Raw genomic sequence first — 20,548 nt, forward strand, 5'->3', positions numbered from 1 at the left:
ATCCATGGGGAGCATCAGAGCAGAGCAGAGCAGGTTGGCTGGCTTCTGTCTGTCGGACCTAGTCAGTGGCAGGCACTGAGTGAGGCGGTGGTTTCTTTGGGCATCACATCACCCATCATGCAGAGCGGCAGGTCTGCTGCTCCGCCTCCTGCTTCTTCTCTGTGTGTTTGCTCCTGTGCTTAGTGTGCTGCTCCGCTGCTGCTGCTCTGCTGGCAGGCAGCACAGCAGTGGCCTTTTTGTTAGATCAGAGAGTGGGTGTTGTCTCTCTGAGTGTCCTCCTCTTACTTGCTTGGATAGGAGTGGTGGTAGTAGGTAGGCATTAAGGTGGACTGACTAGGTGTTACATGTTAGGGCGCCCAGAGAGAGGGGCAAAAAGACGGGGTGGCAATTGTTGGGTTGCTCCTAGTATTATTGGTGAATTTTTGAAGAAAAATTTTTTTTCCATTGGCTAGAATGGGGGCTTGGGGCTGCCCCAGACCCACCTCTGTTGGGTGGCAGCAACCCCATAGTGGGTCCGGGGCCATGGCAAAAATGCCCTCAGTCCCTCCCAGCAATCCCCGGAGAGATAGGAATGATGGTTCTGTTGTTTCTGAGGTGTTCTGAGTGAGTGTGGATTCTGTGATAGCAAATGAGAGTGGATTCATGGTGTCTCATTGGAAATCTCATTAGCTATCATAGAATCCACACTCAGAATACCTCAGAAAAATAACAGAACCATCACGCCTATCTGACCAAAGTAATGACCAAAAAAGGTGGAAAGGTGTGAGCAGGGATGAAGGAAATGTATCCATTCCTCATCAAACCCACCCCTCGGTGCCCAGAGAAGGTAATGGCCCCCCTTCGACTCCCATGGAAATCCATTGACAAAGTTGCAATCCATTGATATGCTGCAATCTAACATTCACAAAAACTCCTTTTTTAAATTCTAACTTTTCCATAGATTTGAGGGCTATACGCGGCAGAAAAGTGCAGAATGACATGAACATCATTTTCATGGACAGCAACATTTCCCGTGAAAATCAACACTGAAGCTGGTGCAATCAGGCTAAAGGCAATAGCCAGAAATGTGTGAACCATCATCAGTATCTATGAAGCCGCACCGGATGGGTTTTAATTGGGCTGCCTGGGGAACAAGACGGGGGACCTTCCTGCAGTCTTCTCTCTCTCTCTTACACTGTACTTTTCTGTGTGCAGGAATGTTTTTAGATGGGGAGGCATTTACGTGGTGCAGTCCAGGAGAATGTTTGCCACTTGAGGTGGACTTGGGGGGGGGGCATCAGTTCTCGCCTGACACCCCCTGAAAATTAAATCACCCCACCCCATTTTAAACCATGGAGAAATGACTGAGGCTGATACTTTAACTCCCCCGCCCCGCCCGCTTTCCTATACTCTGAGGGAGGAATTTCCTCGGTAAGAAACAGGAGATGGGCAGCAGAAGGGCAGGGCAACAAGCAGCAGAAGGCAGGAAAGGCGCACTGAGCCGTGGCTGGCTTTCTGATTCTGAGTAGTCCCTTCCCCAGCGAGCCAGCCACCCCAAGGGAGGCAGGCAGCCTCACTTATAGGTCTTCCTCCTCTCTACTCGCGTCGGCTCGTTCCCGTCAGCCTGCCTCGCAGCCTCCCTCCCACCCACCAGCCCCCAAAGCAGCGGGCTGGCTAAGAAAACACCGTCAACTCAACTGCATCCAGAGCTAGCAGCAGTCTGCGTGCCCGCCCTACTCCAATCGACAAGTAAAAGGCGCGCACCGCTTTCCCCAAACGCGCATGGCAATAGGAGCAATTACCGTTTGCAGATGGGAATGAAGCAAGCGGAGGGGCTCCGAGAGCAATGTGTGCACCGCGCTTCAGAGCCACTGGGCGGCGAGGAAGCGCCTTGTGAATTGAGGGCGGGGGTAGTGCCTATAGAGCACCCGCCCCCCCGCTCAATCCGGCCCTGCCGGATGGATGGAATATGAAGGTTCCATCTCTATGTAATGATATCTCTTCTTAGCAGACCACGGGAGGGATCATGCCCGCTGCTACCCAACGAGGCGTGATTTATCCTTTGTCTATCGTCTTGCTTTGGCTGGGGCAGTTTCCAGCTGAGGAGTCACTGGAAGGTAAGTGCTTACTGTCTGCATTGGAGAGGGAAGAGGCGGAATAAAAAGGCAACAATTTGTAAAGATAAAAATTACAGCTGTGTGTAATGCATGATTCATCAGACTACAGCAACTGGGCACATGAGTGGAGCTGTTTTGAGCCTTTAACACAACATATTTACCTAGGTATTCTAGTATATTTCTGTTACCTGATGAACAGAGAGCTTGTCTTTTGCAGCAGAATCTTGAGCTCTTCGCATCTTTGACAAGAATAACAGTTTTTGTAAACACATGGATTGGGAACATTAAAAAAAACAGGTATAAGAAAAAGCATCACAGTTGTTATCTCTCTCACTCTAATTATGTTCTGATGGGTGCAAAGCCTTAATATAGAAGCAACACACTTGTTTGTGAGAGGATGTTCAACAGCGGAGTTAGAAATAAAATGATAGGTTTTCCTTGTCCCTGATCAACACGCACAACACTGTTGGGAGCAGTAGGGAGGAGGACAAGATAGCAGTTATGATTAGAAGGGCAGCCCTAGAATTGAATTTACCACAGGAGTTTTTCATTACTGGTTAATCATAATGACTGAAACCTTTTCCGTTATAATGCAAGTGGGCTCACCTCCTAGAACAAGATGTGCTGGGGCTCAAGCTGTGCTATCTGTCCTGGAAATCTTGCCCTATAGTCCTCAATATATGTGGATAGACTATGGTTTGTTGCAGCAAGAAGAAAATAGCCACTTTGGAGAGGCACAATTTACGGCAATAAAAAATGATGCCTGGGGAAGTAGCTAATATTGTTAATCTAGCTATCTTTGCATGCCATGGTCACAGTCAAGATTGGGTCTTCCACAGCTACCTTTATTTGTTTATATTTTTATACCACCCTTTGTCCTAAGATTCCAGGTGTTTAACAACAGGGGGAGGGACAAGCCTAAATTTCAATAAAAACAACCTGAAAATGAAACAAATGATCTGCCACATGGCAACTCATTGGCCAGAAGTCTGGATAAAAAGGGCTGTACTCAGTTTCCTCCTAAAGGCTGGAAGAGAGGAAGCCATCTGCATCTCAGCCACAAGCAAGTCCCACAGCTTGCAGGCAATCACTAAGAAGGCCCTGTCCCGTGTGATTGACAGATGAACCTTTGCAGGTTTTTGCTTAATAAGAGACACATTTTTTTGTTTTTAGCATGCCTCTTAACATTGTGTGTCTGAATGTGTACTTTGGCTCTTAATCAATAGCTATAGAAACAAGAATTGCTGTCACTGCAATAGTTTTCAAGTAAAAATACTTTAAAACTGGTTGAAAACTGCATTCTAAAAGATATTGAAAATCACAACACCCCCCCCCCCGGCATGGCACCATTATGAAATTGTTGTTCAGTTCCTACACCTGCTGCTTGTGAGAACCAAACTAGATATGATGTTAATCGTATTATTGGCCTTAGTATATTTGTGTCTTTTAAGTGGTAATTGCAGCTGTGCAGAGGCCCAATTGGGAACTTGGCAAGAGTGAAATATTTTAAAAAACTTACCCTGATCAAAGTGCCCCTGGCTATTATTTGCTTTGGGAGGGCAGCTACCAGTGGCAGGGCAGACACAGAGAGAATCCAGTTTAGAAACAGGAGCCCCCATCTTCCACCTGCTTTCAAAAAAATGGCAGCCTCCTCACTTTAAAGGGCTGACAGGGTAGTAGGTAAAGGTACAATAGAGTAAGTGCTCAGTTCAGTAGCTGCAGAAGAACTGAACAATAATGTCATTATGAGGTTAGCCAGTAGGGGCATATGCAGTCTCTGCTGTTGCCAAATAAACTTTAAAACAGATTTGAAGAAAACTGTAATTACTACAGCTATTCTTATTCCTCTTCCTGTTAATACTGTACTAATACTGTATGCCTGGAAGATGACAAAGGTATCTAAATAAAACTTAATCTCCCTGATTATTTGAATAATAATCCAATCCATGCATAACTGATATTGTATTCCTTGATTTATTTATTTATAATACAGTCTCCATGTGTTTGTTCTTTTGAGGTCTTCTGTGGACACTGTATATATTATTTTTAATGTCCCTAGTTGTAGTTTATGTAAGTTTGTTTGTTCTGGCAATGGCTGAATGCTTCAACACAGACAAAATCATTTTGATGGTTGTATTTACAAAACTGAATCTGAAGCATTGACTATTCTACTTCTGAAACAAAGACTGCTGCTGGGCAATGAGAAGTATCAGAGTGCTTAAAGACCTGATGGCTAAATGGATCAAATGTTGTTGGTTTTTGTGTGTTCTCTTATGGCCTTTAGAAGTTTTTCTTGGAGCTCTAAGCAGCTGCTTGTGTTTCCCCAGGGACAAGGAATGCAGGCCACTTCCAGGTGCACCACGAAATCATAATACCTCAGTGGAGACCATATGGAAGCTCTGGCAAGGATAAGGTAGGTTGCATAGCCACAATGACAGGGAAAGTGTTGCTTTCCAGTCCCTTTCAGGCAATTATTATTCTGACCTGATCGCTGAAAATGTTCAGTGGTTTCTGGGCTTGCAGATAAGTCGTACCTTTTCAGTCCTGCCTGGATACAGTGAAGGCCATGATTAATAAACACACATATCTATGGTCAAAGTAAGAGTGGTGTTGTGAAGATGCTCTGTAGCCTTTTGCATCTACATCTGAAAGGAGCATTAAAACTGAGAAGTCCAGCTTAGTATGGTATTTGGGGGTTCTGGTGGTATCCCCCTGCCCTCTCCCTTGTGCTTTGCAGTAAGTGAAGTGATATAGAAACTAATTTGATTGGTTCTGCTGGGGACATGAGCATGTTGTCCTATTGATTGATTGATTAAATGCTGTCAAGTTGGTGTTGACTCTTAGTGACCACATAGATAGATTCTCTCCAGGATGATCTGTCTTCAACTTGGCCTTTAAGGTCTCTCAGTGGTGCATTCATTACTGTCATAATTGAGTCCCTCCACCTTGCTGCTGGTTGTCCTCTTCTTCTCTTTTCTTCAGCTTTCCCAAGCATTATGGACTTCTCAAGGGAGCTGGGTCTTTGCATAATGTGTCCAAAGTATGATAGTTTGAGCCTGGTTATTTGTGCCTCGAGTGAAAATTCTGGATTGATTTATTCTATGATCCATTTGTTGTTTTTTCTGGCTGTCCATGCTATCGTCAAGTCCTCTCCAGCACCAGTTCAAAGCATAAATGTTTTTTTCTATCTTGCTTCTTCAAAGTCCAACTTTCGCATCCATAGAGTGTCACAGGAAAAACTCTTGTCCGAATGATTCAAATCTTTGTAGGTGTAGACATGTCACAGCATCTAAATATCCTTCCCAAGGCCTTCATTTCAACTCTACCAAGTGCTAGTCTGCAGTGTATTTCTTGACTGCTGGATCCTTTACTGTTGATGGTCGACCCTAAAAGGCAGAAGTTATCCACCACTTCAATGTCTTCATTGTCAATTCTGAGACTGGTTGCTGTACCTGTTGTCATTAGTTTAGTCTTCTTGACATTTAGTCGTAGTCCAATGTTTTCACTGTGCTCTTTGTCTTTTATTACTAGAGCTTGCAGATCATCCGCATTCTCAGCTATCAGAGTGGTGTCATCAGCGTAATGCAGGTTATTTATGTTTCTTCTTCCAACTTTAAAACCACGCTCATCTCCTTCCAATCCAGCTTCTCTTAGTATATGTTCAGCATATAAATTGAATAAAGAAGGAGAGAGTATACAGCCTTGTCTTACTCCTTTGTCGATCTGGAACCAGTCTGTTTCACCATGTTCTGTCTGGACTGTGGTTTCCTGTCCTGTGTATCGGTTTCTCATGAGAACAATGAGGTGTTCTGGGATGCCCGTTTTCCTAAGGATATTCCACAACTTGACATGGTCAACACAATCGAAGGCTTTTTGATAATCAAAAGAGCACATATTGACTTCTTTTTGGTATTCTTTGGCTTTCTCAATTATCCAGCGTGCATCAGCAATGATGACTCTTGTTCCCCGGCCTTTTCTGAAACCAGCTTGAACATCCAGCATTTTCCTTTCCACATATGACTCTAATCTGCGTTGGATGAACCTGAACATTATTTTCCTAGCATGTGAAATTAAGGATATTGTGTGATGGTTTGCACAATCTGTTAAGTCTCCTTTCTTTGATATGGGAATGTAGACTGATCTCTTCCAATCTGTTGGCCACTGTGTTGTTCTCCAGATTTGCTGGCATAGTTTGATTAGAGCCTTGACTGTTTCTTCTTCTGTTGCCTGCCATATTTCTGTAGCTATTCCATCAATTCCTGTAGCCTTCCAACTTGGCAATGACTGGAGTGCTGATCTAACTTCATCTTCCCGTACTAGAGGTTCTTGCAAGTAGGGAGTATCTTCTATGATATCTTGGATGTTGACGTCCCTGCTGTACAGATTTTCAGTATACTCTTTTCATCTCTGTTTGATCTTCTTTGAATCAGTCACTATCTGTCCTTTGGCATCCCTTAACATTCCAATTCGCTGTTGGAACCTCCCTCTGAGTTCAGAGATCTTTTGGAAAGCTTGCCTTGTTTTTCTGTGTCTATTTCCATCCTCATGGTCTTTACAGATGTCATTGTAATACTGCTCCTTGTCTCTTCTAACATCTTTCTGGAATTCCCTATTAAGTTACTTCCTTAGGCCTTTATCTTTCTTGACTTTGGCTTCTCTCCTCTTCTTTGCAATTTCCACTGTCTGTTCTGACATCCATTTTGCTTTCTTCTGTTTCTTGGTCTTTGGCAGTCTCTTTTCACATTGCACATGAGCAGTTTGTGATCTGTTCCACAATCGGCCCCCGGCCACATCTTTGCTGTTTTAACTGAGCTCCTCCACCTTTTTGCACCAATAATGTAATCAATTTGATTTCTATGTACTCCATCTTGTGTTGTCCATGTGTATAGATGCTGCTTTGGTTGTTTGAAGAATGTGTTAGCACTGAAGAGATCATTGGCTTGGCAGAAACTAATAAGTCATTCTCCTTAGTTTCTCTGTGCTAAGCCATATAGGCCGACTGTGTTTTTCTCCTTACCTTTTCCAACTTTGGCGTTCCAGTCTCCAACCACCAGCATCACATCTTGCTTGCATGTTCTGTCAATTTCAGACTGGACTTGAGCATAAAACTCATCAACTTCCTCTTCTTCTGCATCAGTTGTTGGGGCATAGACTTGAAGAACTTTCATGTTAAAGGCTTTCCACAAAATCTAATTGATATTAGTCAGTCACTGACCGCATTGTACCCAAGTACTGTCATTGCTATATCCTTCCTGACTATGAAAGCAACACCATTCCTTCTTTGGTTTTTGTGTCCTGAGTAGTAAACGGTATGGTTTTCTGACTGAGAGTGTCACATTCCAGTCCATTTTAATTCACTGATGCCCAAGATGTCAATCTCTAGTCAATTCATTTCATCTTTCACTGTGTCGAGCTTTCCCATATTCATGCTTCTTACGGTTCACATTCCCACTGTAATTCCATCTTTGCAGCTTTGGATTTTCTTTTCCCGCACGGCAACATCAGCTGCTAGACGTCCAAAAGGCTTTAGACTAACCGCGTCATAAAAACCATCGGTACTCTAAGAGATCCTCAGCTCTTCCTCAGTAGCATCTATCTATCTATCTATCTATCTATCAAATTTGTACACTGCCCCAAACTTTCATCTCTGGGCGGTTAACAATAGCATAAAACAAGTTAAAAACATATACAAAAACTTTAAACAATTTAACAATTTAACAATTTAACAATTTAACAATTTAACAATTTAACAATTTAACAATCAACTACAGATTGAAACCTAAAATTTTAAAAAGCTTGGGTGAAGAGGTGGGTTTTCAAATGCTTTTTAAAATTGTCAGAGATGGGGAGGATTGTATCTTACTAGGGAGCGCATTCCACAGTCTTGGGGCAGCAACGGAGAAGGTCCATCCCCGTGTAGCCACCAGCTGAGCTGGCAGCAACTGGAGATGGATCTCTCCAGACAACCTCAATGGGCAGTGGGGCTCATAATGAAAAAGATGTTCTCTTAAATACTATCTAACCTGAGGGGCCCATCATCCGGCACTACATCGACAATCATTCTATTTTGTCTATCCATGTGGTTTTCTTTGAAAAATACAGGAGTGGTTTTTTTTACCATTGCCTTCTCCCACACAGTATGAATGATGCCTTTGTCATTGTCACTGAAGTGATCATCCGCCTCCAGCACCTTACTGTATCGCTGCTGCCCAATATAGGTGCCTGCTTGCTTTAGCTAGGCAGCTGGGATGACCTTCACGCTTTGGATGACCCTACTGGGAGTATACCTCCCGGCGTATTTTGCTCATCCCTCCCAGGAACACACACACACACCTCTGCCACGATGAGGCAGCGTAGCAGGACTTGGGGGGTTGTAATAGGTCATCCTATTAGCACAGTCTTAATAGAACACTCACCTAATGGTGTAGCAGGAAAATGACTTGATTAGCAAGCCAGAGGTTGCTGGTTCAAATCCCCATTGGTATGAAGCACCTATATCGGGCAGCAGCAATATAGGAAGATGCTGAAAGGCATCATCTCATACTGCGCAGGAGATGGCAGATGCTAATTTCATTTGGTGTGTCAGGTGAAGAAGTGTATTTGATATGGAGCCAAGGGCCATAGAAGTAGTTGCTGTTTAAAAAAATAAGTATTCATTATGATATCATCGTGTTCAGATTTCTCGCCCTTTGGGGTAGGCTAGGCTTATTCATATTGTACAGATGAATAAGCAAGAGTATACAGTTGATACAAGGCCTTCTAGAGCTTCCATGAATTCAAATTCATGTGTCCCCAGGGGTGCAGGGAGCCTAGAGGCACCCACACACTGTGCATCTGCTACACCCCTTGTGCCAGAAGCACACCAACATGGGAGCATGGATGTGTGGCCTCTCACCTTTTCCCAGCCAGCCAATGCTTTGTTCCCCAGCTGGATGCTTTCCCCCTCTCCCTTGCTCTGAGTGAGGAAGAGGAAGGAAGCAAGCACCCTTCTGGTGAACAAAGAGCCTGGCTGGCTGGCTGGGAAAGGGCAAGGGGCCACATGGCAGTTTCCCCACTGCCAGAAAGCACTTCATTTGCCAGCTTGGGGTGGAGGGGAGGCAAGGGGCACCCTGGTGGCCCAGGGACTTCTGTCCCTTCTTGTCCAACAGTGGCTACATCACTGTGCCTCACCATCTAGAAGCTCACATGTTCTTGAAAGCATTGTGGCAGTTCACTGCCTAGAGACTTCTATATTAGGTGGTATATTATTTATTATTATTATTTACATTTATATCCCGCTCTTCCTCCAAGTAGCCCAGAGCGGTGCACTACATACTTGAGTTTCTCTTTCACAACAACCCTGTGAAGTAGGTTAGGCTGAGAGAGAAGTGACTGGCCCAGAGTCACCCAGCTAGTTTTATGGCTGAACGGGGATTTGAACTCGGGTCTCCCCAGGCCTAGTCCAGCACTCTAACCACTACACCACGCTGGCTCTCATCAAGGTATAGAAATTCAATACATAAATATTATTTCCCAGACTTGAGCACCACAGCCCTTTCTTGTCCATATCAAGGCCTGTGATCATATGAGGAAATATTTATGTGAACCAGCCTGTACACAGACAGTGATTCTTGATTTGCAGCAGCTGAAAAAAGTTCAGTCTTGATCAGATAAATTCTGCCAGCTGGTTTCAGTGAATAAGCCAATTCTCACTTATGCTTTCCTACATGGCCATGGTGCCATAGTTGCTTGAAGTAAGAAGAATCGGATCATATGAAATAGCTGTTAGTACAATCAACAGCTCTGTAAGTCTTCCATGTGTTCCAGTCCTTAGGCTAAATGTTGGGAGTTACTCCAACACAGTTATTTCCTGCATTGAAATAAATGCCATAAGTGTGCAGCACAGTTGTCTGAGGACATAATACAGATGTTCTTGTCCTTCTGTGTTATAACTTTCCCTTTATGTAGAAGTACCAGATGGGTGGAAGGCAGAAGGCAATATTTCAGCAAAGCTTTTCTCCATTGCAATCTGTGTGGCCATGCACATGTGCCTTTGATCAAAGATGTGGAAAGAGCCCAGCATGAAGGTCTGCATTATCATACCCCTTGCAGAGTGGATTAGGAAGGATGTGGTGGCCTCACAGGACACAGGGCGGTTATTACTACTTCATTTTATTTTAAGTCACCAAGTGATTAAATAGATTGCTCAACAGAGATATGACACAGGGAATTATTAAGCTGAGAACGGAACCCACATATCCTCTCTGTCTTTTACACTAGCTGCAAATTTGTCTCATGTACCAACTCTAAAAAATAGGGCTGTCATCTTAGCAATTTTACAGCCCAACCCCATGCATTTTTACCAGTAGCAGGTCAGTCATTTCCCCCCAAGTATGTATACACAGAATTTCAGTTTTAGTGGGTTAGTTATAAGAGCCAATTAATTTTGCAAATGAGTAAAAACCATAATTCATAAGCAAAGAGCATTCATTTATCTGTGTTTTTAGATAATGCATATCCGTGTCTTGACAGGTGTGATCTCAGGGGAGGGGTGGATAGTCGGTTTTTGTAAGTACTTGTATTTTTATCTATCCTGCTGCCACGGGGAATCCTTTTAGTGCATTTAAAGCATTTGAAATTGATTTATTAAGGTGATGAGTTAGTAGAGGGAAATCTGCCACTATGAATAGCATGGTGGTATTCCCCATGTGTCATCACCAACATCTGGGGAAGGGGGTCACCAGAAGTTGCAGTCTACTGTGGCTGAGCAGCTGGTTGCTCATTGCAGTCTGTCACAAAAGATTTCCCAGAATGAAACTTGCTTGTGCACTATGTTGATCATGGGAGTACATGTTTTAATACAGGTGCAATTTTGTTCACACTGGTCATCTTGCTTTCTGTTAGTGGAACATGGTGTTTTTCCCCTTAATATTCATTGTAGAGGTAAGGATGGGCAAAGGAAGGGGAAAGTGGCTTGTAGCTTTGCCCCTGTGCTCTGCCCTCAGTTAGTTCACCAGCTAATAGCTACCCATCACAAGTCTATGGCCTCCATAAGCCAGCACAAAGGATCTTTCTCATTAGGCAACATCACTTTCTTAGTAAAAATCTTGCAATATCCTTAGTTGTTGCAAGATTGCTGTTTTCTCCTTCCTTGGAAAAGGTTTTCAGTAAGTATCACAACTTGTTCACAGGTTGTGGTCTTTATGAATCCCATATATTGAACTTCCTGCATTTATTATGAAAAGTTGAGAATTAATGTGTTAGAATTCTAATATCTTCTTGGATTCCTAGAAGAGATGTTATCCAGGGTGCTGCTTAATTTAAGGCAGAAGTTCTCAACCTGGGCACCTCCAGATGTTGCTGAACTACAACTCCCATCACACCCAGCCACAATAAATTGTAGCTGGGGCTGATGGGAATTGTAGTTCAGCAACATTTGGAGGTCCGCATGTTGGGAACCACTGATTTAAGCATATATTAATTCTAGGAATATCTCCATTAAAAACGCAAGGGAGCCATCTTTCTCTGGACAATAGAAGAAAAGCTGATTACAAGAGGGCTTTTTTTTGGCAATGTTTTCAAAATAGATATGTAGTTCTACATTAGAAAAATATGTAGTTCTAAATTTGTAAAATAATTAACAGAATACCTGACATCGAAAAATCTGGTGCTTTATTTTTGATTGTAGAAAAAGCATTTGACAGGGTTGAATGGCCCGATCTTTATAAAATACTTGAGAAGTTCAATATTGGGCAAACCTTCTTTTTTATTATATTGACACTGATAAGAGATCTAAACAAAACATGTATAATAATTTATGTTTCATGTAGCATGTGCCCAGAGCAGAAGTAAACATAACAGCTGAAGGAAGAAACCTCATCTTGGATGTTGAGAAGAATGAGTAAGTAAACTGCCTTGAAATCTTGGGGTATAAAGAAGTCTGCTGTGTGAATTAAGCAACGATTCCTAGTTATTTGAGATTTGAACCAACCAACTCAATGCTAGTGGTATGGCAGTTTTGATCATAGAGCTGAATACATTTCTCCAGCTGTATAGCTATTAAAGGCATAGGACTCCACTTAGAGGTTTGGCAGCCTATGTACCCCCTTCAAAAACCCCAGCTTGGTCCTGTCCTCAAATGTTAGAAATAGGGTCACTTACACCCACAAATCAGGGGGAAAGCAACACAAGACAAAGGAGGGAATGAATTGGCTGCATGTGGCTGAGATTGCTAGGTCTCTCCCTCTGCTATCTAATTAAATGAAATAGTGGGCTTTAGTGATGTCTAATCCAAATGTAAAATAAACAAATGACTGACTTGAGATGGAAATATAAGGACATTTTATGCCCTTTTCGACTGTTCTGCATTCTAGATCATCATAATATGTATAAGAAATACTTGTACTGTTGCCAAGCTTGCCAATGTTTTCCGTCTTTGTGCATCTTCAGTTTGGTCATCTTGAAAATGAAGTCTTAGCCTGCTGCATTCCTGAGAGTACAGATTGTTTTGATTAGGCATTTCCAGGTGATCTCAGGTCATTAGAGTGGCTGAAATGTGACTCGGAGATTCCATTCTTATTGCATCTAGGTATGCATAGAGAGTGCAGCAGACCAGTCTAAGAGCTCACAATGGAGACAAAAGATAATGAAATGCAGGCTATGTTTTAAACTATAAGATCCTTCCCTCCCATGAGAAACACTTTTGTTTGAGGGTATCCTAGCAATAGCCCACAGGATAGATGATCAAAACAGAACTGATAACCTCCTTTACCAAATCATGCCTTTAGGCTATGGTTTGAACTATAAGATCCTTCCTTCCCATGAGGCTTTCTCAGGCTCTCGTTCTCCCAATTCTTATTGCTGCACAGACACCCACATGTAGAGAGAAGGATCTGACCAGAAGACAGGTAGCTATGAATGTGTCTTTGGATAATTGTCAGCACCTCTGCTGGGCTCTAATCTTTGCTTGATCACCACTTTTCTCATTCCATAACTCACTTTCTAGCCCTCAGTAAAGCAACTCTTGGTTTTCAAGGCACATGTCTGTGTTTCTTCACTTTAGCCTACACTAAGTTCCAGCTTATCCACACCGTGATCAACTATCCCAGTACCTTAAAGTTACAACAATGCTGTTTGCACCAACTGAGCTAATTTCCCTCACTTCAAGCAAAGCATAGTCACACAGGGTGGTTACTACCACACTACAGAGCAAACCTGGTAACAATAGTTTAGTTTTTCTGAAACCATGAAGGCTGGAATGTTCTTGTTTTAATGAAAAGTACATGAAACCATTCTCATGACCAGCCCTACCTGGGTAGTACAGGGCTAACTCAGGCAGGAATGGTAATCTGGGACCCTGGGAATGCCCCCAATCCCGTCACTCCTTCCCTGGGTACTCCTTCCCACCACTCCGAGATCTTCCCTGGGTAGTCCTGATCAGCTGCCAAGGTTTAAAATGAAGTAGGAGTACAAGGACACTAGGGAGAGAAAGGGGGCATGTGTTTGTGGCACATGTTGCTGGAGAAGGGGATGGTATCTGGCATTGTGGCAGTATTTGGTATGACAGTATTTGCCATGGCACTACATTAGAAGAGTCAGTACCTCACCAGGCTGACCTGGTTTTTGTAACAGACTTGGTTGCGGAGGGGGGGAACTAGTGGTCCTGTGTGGGCCCAACCTCTTCCCGCAGGGTTCTCTGTTGCGGGGCAAGTTAGGTGGTGGCTGTGGGGTGGAGTGGCCGTGGTCCATAAGAATAACATCTCCCTTACCAGGATCCCTGAGAGAGAATTGACTTATATTGAGCGTGTGTACCTAATGGCGCAGCAGGGAAATGACTTGACTAACAAGCAGAAGGTTGCCAGTTCGAATTCCCGCTGGTATGTTTTGCAGGCTATGGGAAACACCTATACTGGGCAGCAGCGATATAGGAAGCTGCTGAAAGGCATCATCTCATACTGTGTGGGAAATGGCAATGTTAACCCCCTCCTGTATTCTACCAAAGAAAACCACAGGGCTCTGTGGGCACCAGGAATTGAAATTGACTCAACAGCACACTTTACCTTACCTTAGGTTGGGGACTCGGGATAGATTGAGGATTCTGTTAGTTTACCGTCCACCCTGCTGCCTAACAGACTCCTGAACTGAGCTGACAGAGCTGGCCGCTGAGTTGATGTTTGAGTCACCGAGGCTTTTGGTTTGGGGTGATTTCAATGTCTGCTTTGGGACAGGCTGGTCTGGTGCTGCTCATGACAACTATGGGCCTATCCCAATTAGTCCTAGGACCTATGCATGTTGCTGGTCCCATGCTGGATTAGGTCTTTTGCTCTGATCGGGGGGAGGGGGGCGTGTTCTGTGGATGGAATCTCATGTAGTTTCCCCATTGTCATGGATGGATCACTTTCCTGTTAAGGTTGGTCTCATAGTCACATCTAATACTTGTAGAGGTGGTGGACCTATTAGAATGGTCCTCCTGAGAAGACTGTTGGATCCAGTAGGATTCCAAGGGGCCTTGGAGGGTTTTGGAATTGGTTCTGCTGGTGATTCTGTCGATGCCCTGGTGGATACCTGGAACAGGGAACTTACCTGGGCAGTAGACACGATAGCTCCTAAGCATTCTCCCCAATCCGCTTCAAAATTGGCTCAATGGCATACGAAAGAGCTATGGGAGCTGAATCAGTTTGTGACTCCTGAGGATGTGGACAAGCTGCTGGGAGAAGTACAGCCTACCACCTGTTCTTTGGATCCTTGCCCATCATGGCTGATTTAATCTTGCAGGGTGGTTGTTGAAGCTAGCCTAGCTGATATAATTAATACCTCACTGAGGGAGGGCAGGATGACACTTGTTTCAAAGTGGCAGTGGTTAGACCACTTAAGAAGCCCACTCATCCTCTGTTGATAGATAATTATAGGCCTGTCTCCAACCTCCCATGGATGGGTAAGATGATTGAGAGGGTGGTGGCTGACCAGCTCCAAGTGGTCTTGGATAAAAATGATTATCTAGACCCACTTCAAACTGGCTTTAGGGTAGGCTATGGGGTTGTAGACACCTTAAGTGGCATAGTGGAGAAATGCTTGACTAACAAGCAGAAGGTTGCCAGTTTGAATCCCTGCTGGCACGTTTCCCAGACTATGGGAATCACCTATATTGGGCAGCAGCAATATAGGAAGATGCTGAAAGGCATCATCTCATACTGCGTGGGAGGAGGCAATGGTTAACCCCTCCTGTATTCTACCAAAGAAAACCACAGGGCTCTGTGAGCACCAGGAATCAAAATCTACTTGACAACACTCTTTACTTTATGGGGTTGAGACAGCCTTGGTCAGCCTGATAATGACCTTAGCCAGGGAACTGATAGAGGGAGTGTGATTCTGCTGGTTCTTTTGGATCTCTTAGCAGCTTTCAATACCATCGTCCATGGTATCCTTCTGGGTCACCTGAGGGATCTGGGGATAGGAGGCACTGCTTTACAATGGTTCTACTCTTAGGCCTCTGGTAAATTTCAGGCAGTGGCACCTGGTGACAGTTCCTCTTCAAAATGGGAGCTACTATATGGATCTCCTCAGGGCTCCATTCTGTCTCACAATGCTTTTTAACATCTCCATGAAACCACTGGGCAAGGGCATCAGGGGATTTAGTGCTGGGTGTTACCAATATGCTGATGATACCCAAATCTATTTCTCTTTTGCCATCGATATCAGGAAATCGTGTTAGCCCCTTAAATGCCTGTCTACAGGCAGTAATGGGCTGGTTGAGGGATAATAAACTGAAGTTGAATCCAAGCCCATTGTTGGGGCTCGTAATCTGCAAGATGGGAAATGACTTTCTGTTCTGGATGAGGTTACACTTCCCCAGAAAGAGCAGGTTTGTAGCTTGGGAGTGCTCTTGGATCCAGGTCTCAACCTGGTGCCTCAGGTTGAGGTTGTGGCCCTGAGCGCTTTTTACCAGCTGCGATTGATTTGACAACTCCACCTGTTCCTTGAGAATACACTTGAGAATATGGAGTTGTTCCTTGAGAATATGGAATTGGTAACCTCCATGTTGGACTACTGCAGTGTGCTCTAAGCCGGACTGCCTTTGTACATAGTTTGGAAATTTCAATTAGTTCAAAATGCAGTACCAAGATTTGTCTCTGGGGTATCCTGGAGAGACTGTATTATGCCTGTTCTTAAACAGTTGCACTGGCTGCCAATATGTTTCCAGACAAAGTGCTGTTTATCTATATATTTAATTTTCTAAGGCATACCCGTGACTAATCCTGTGCATGGCAGCTCTCATGAGAATTTGTGAGCAAAAGCATCTGATTAGGCAGTGGGGATTCCATATGCATATAGGGAGGAAGAGCCTCTGATGGTTAAGGTCAGTTGGAATGCAACTGTTACTGGTCGGAAGATGTTCTTGATTGTAGAGCAGAGGAATCTATCTATCTAAAAGGATAGTGGGCAGGGGTCCGCAATGAGAGGAGTCATGAGGGAGGAAAGAGCCCCTTCAGGAGAAGGAGGCTGCCGTTGTGTGAATTAGATGATGATACAAGATGAACAAGATCTGTTAACTCAGGAAGGAACAAAGAAAGAGAAAGAAATAAAAAAAAGAAGGGAGGGGAACAGACAGAGGGGGCAAGCTAGTGGAGGAGAGAGAAAGGGAGGGGAATAGAGAAAGAAGGAAGGGTGAGGGATGGGCCTGAGCCTCTCAGTGGCCTAAGGGGAACGTGTGGCCATGGTGGCAGCAGCAAGGAAGGGCCCAGCCAACCACTGCTGCTGTTTGTGGCTACTGAGTCAACCACTGCTGCTCTTTGGGCCATTGATGGAGGGAGGGACGCAGGTAGGCAAGGGAAGAGCCTGGGCCTGACAGTGGCCTATGGGGAGCGAGTGGCCATGGCGGTGGCAGCAGCAAGGAAGGGCCCAGTCAATTGCTGCTGCTGCTGCTCCTGTGAGGAGGAGCAGGAGCAGGGTGAGGGTGGGGAGGTCTCTGGGGATAGGAAGCTACAGCCTCGCCAATAGGTGCTAGCAATGCTGTAGCCGTGACCAAGAAGAGTGAGGGGGGTGGAGTAAAGGGATGAGGAGTGACCAAGAGGGGTGAGGGGGATGGAAGCAGAGGGGGAGGGAGGAGGAGCAGGAGTGCGGCTCAGGTGAGGGTGGAGAGATCTCCGAGGTGATGGGGGCCTTGGCCAGGGTGAGGGGCGCAATCAAGTACTGGCGCACAGATGCTCTGTGTGGGTTAAGCTAGTTAACTTTAAAGCCCTGCATGTCTTAGGTCTGGGTTACCTGAGAGAGTGCCTTTCTCTACAAGATGCTCATTAAGATCATCAGGAGGGGTCCATTTTCAGGTGCCACTGGCTCATCTGGTGGCAGCCTGGGATCGGGCCTTCTCAGTGGCCACCCTAGGTTGTGGAACATGCTCCCCATAGATATAAGAGGACTGTCTTCCTTGGAGACCTTCAAGAGAGCCTTAAAGACCCATCTTTTAAACCTGGCTTTTAATGATATCTAGTTTTAGTTTTAATGAGTTTTCTAAATGTCTGTTTTTTATATTGTTTCATCTTGTGCACCATGAACCACTTTAGGAAGGGCAGTATATAAACTGAATTGAAAGAATGAATGAATAATAAAATGTTCTGTTCTCCTAGCATGTTAGAAGTAGGCCTCAGATTAAAATAGTACAGCACAATTCCCAGGAGGCACCTGGAGGTTATGTCATCCTGCTCAGAGTTAACCTACTGCCAATATTTTGCTCAAGACTCTGCCTCTGCCAATTTTGTTGCAACATTAATAAGCTTACCTCTAATGTTCTGCAAAGTTTTTTTCTTAAAGCTGTACATTTAAGAACAAGTGGACAATGGTCTTGTTTATACTAGGATGGAGACACAAACTAACTAAGCGGAACAGATTGCTGAATACTTTTCTCACAGGGCCTGTTTTGCAGTTTAATTTTAGCTTTATCCTGTATATAGCAAAGCATTTTGAAAGCATTTAACACTACCCCATAATTTTTCAAAAGATGCAGAGATATATTAACATCTGACAAATATCAGATTTCTTATATTTTATTAGAGCAGTAATAAAACTGATCCTCTCATGTTCAGCAGCTACATAAGAACAGCCCTGCTGGATCAGGCCCAAGGCCCATCTAGTCCAGCATCCTGTTTCACACAGTGGCCCACCAGATGCCGCTCGAAGCCACAGACAGGAGTTGAGGGCATGCCCTCTCTCCTGCTGTTACTCCCCTGCAACTGGCATTCAGAGGCATCCTGCCTTTGAGGCAGGAGGTGGCCTACAGCCCTCCTACTAGTAGCCATTGATAGACCTCTCCTCCATGAAGTTATCCAAATCCCTCTTAAAACCATCCAAAATTCCACAAGTTGTTTCTGCGTTGTGTGAAAAAGTACTTCTGTTTGTTAGACCTAAATTTCTTGGCAACCAATTTCATGGGATGACCCCTGGTTCTAGTGTTATGTGTGAGAGAAAAATTTCTCTCTATCCACTTTCTCTATACCATGCATGATTTTATAGACCTCAGTCATGTCTTCCCGCACTTGTCTTTCCCCCCCTAAACTAAAAAGCCCCAGGTGTTGTAGCCTTGCCTCTTAAGGAAGGTGCACTACATTCCCCTTATCTCTAAGGTATAAGGAATAAATGATTGGATTCAAAACATGGATTTGCATCTTGCAGTAGCCCCTATACAATATTCTTGAACTAGTAAAAGGAAGCACTGTGTATGTGGGGGTTTCTACAGAGAATAGCACCCACACTGACCCTGCAACCTCCCCAGCTTGCTATGTGGACTTGAATTTGCAGAGATCAATATACATGTCTTGTGTGTTGCAGTGATCAGATATACCAATTCAGGATATCCAAATCCTGACAAAACACACCTGTGCAGACATGCCACTCATTTCAGTTAAAAGGAACAGAATTCTTTTACAAAACTCTGCTGTATTGTTTTGTGTTTTTCATCAGTTGCTGTGTTCTACCCCAGATTTGGCCACAATTGGCAAAAATATTTGATCAAAGCAAAGTAGCATCAGGCTTGGACTGGCCCACAAGGCATATTCCCAGTGCGCCCCACTGCACTTGGCAGCAGTGAATATTTCCACCCCTCAGTACCCATTCTGCTCAAAATCCAGCACCCTCCCCACATACATTCCACCGCCCTCTCAGTGCTCCCAGTCCAGCCCTGAGTAGCAATATTCTTCTCCTTCAAAGACAAGGGCTAACATCCTGACTAATGAATGCTTGTGTAATGAACAATGTTGTACTACTTCAAGAAGATTACATAGCTGAGTTTTAAAATAGAGAGGGACCTGTGGAATTGTGCTATATAGTGCTCTTGTACAAAAGTTCCTTTTAAAACAGATGAGGCTTCCACAGATTCTCTTGCACAAGCATGATAGCGCGTCATTACTTTGGAATGCAAGTTCCAGACTTAGCAGAACTTTCCTGCACAACGTTCTTCTGCAAGTGCAACATCCTCCCACAAGCACATTGTTACTCAGGATGTCAGGCCATGGAATGGAATTCTTTCTAAGTAGCATAGGCTTTGAGTCAACTTATGAGTGGCTGAGCAAGTATCCCATTTCATAAAACTATTAGAGAAATGGAAAACACTACCTCATCTAGAAGCAGTTATAAGATTATCCTTGCTACACTGTTAAAAAGCAATACATTTTTGTAGCTGTCAGGCAGGTTTACTTAACTTTGAATCCTACTTTTCTTCTGTGATAACGCAGAAAACAGCAACTTACGGTCTTATTTATGAAATCTGTAGGCCTTGAAGAACAAGTGTGGCAAGGGGATACCTACACCCTGCCCCACAAATGCTCATGGGAGGGAAATGTGGTGTCATCCATTTGGGGATGTCAACATTACTGTTGTAATGTAATGTTGTAAGAGGAGGCTTAAAGATGTAACCATAAAGCTAAGTCAACTGGACTTAACTTCCAACTACACATGGTTAGGAAGGATCAGGTTTTAAGTGAGATTACAGTAAAGATGTCCAGATGTTATTTGGGAACTCTTTGAGGCTCTCCACACGAGCAGTGTGGAGAGCCGTAAGTGGTTACATGGGGAGAGAGCTCTTGACTTGCTCTCCCCGCAGACGATCAGGCGGCTAGTCCTGGGCAGCCAGATCGGCCTCTCACATGATTACTAGCTCTGTCATGGAGCTGGTTGGGGCGGCGAGGATCGGGGGCCTCCTGGCCCCCAGAAGTTCCAGAATGCCCTGCAAGAGTGCAAGGGGCATTCTGTGGAGCCCCCTGATGCCGGAAGGCTTGTTGCCTCCCCGTCGGGTCTCCTTGTGAGTCGCCGTGGCACGGAGCCGCGCTGTGGCAACACACGATCAGGTTAATGGGTGCTCCACTAACATCATTTGTGGGGGGGCAATTATGTGGGCTTGCTGCCGGGAGCCACGCAGCTCCTGTTGCAGCACACGACTCACAGAAACCGGGCTGGGCTCCTTTAATCGGGTTTCTGAGGATCGT

At 44.4% G+C, this 20,548-nt stretch overlaps 1 protein-coding gene across 2 annotated transcripts in view; it reads left to right on the forward strand.

The window, feature by feature from the left end:
• Positions 1-1,841: 1,841 nt before the first annotated feature.
• ADAM19 (ADAM metallopeptidase domain 19) overlaps positions 1,842-20,548 on the forward strand; it is a 92,364-nt gene continuing 73,657 nt past the window's right edge. For both annotated transcript variants that reach the window (XR_008316798.1, XM_053299085.1), the window contains exons 1-3: positions 1,842-2,096; positions 4,424-4,509; positions 11,906-11,976. Coding sequence is in view for 1 of the 2 variants with exons in the window: in XM_053299085.1 (XP_053155060.1) it covers positions 2,006-2,096; positions 4,424-4,509; positions 11,906-11,976 (248 nt within the window). In the remaining variant the exon portion in view is untranslated. The remainder of the gene's footprint in view (positions 2,097-4,423; positions 4,510-11,905; positions 11,977-20,548) is intronic.

The sequence above is a fragment of the Hemicordylus capensis genome, chromosome 2, assembly GCF_027244095.1.
Source record: "Hemicordylus capensis ecotype Gifberg chromosome 2, rHemCap1.1.pri, whole genome shotgun sequence".
Taxonomy (NCBI): Eukaryota; Metazoa; Chordata; class Lepidosauria; order Squamata; family Cordylidae; genus Hemicordylus; species Hemicordylus capensis.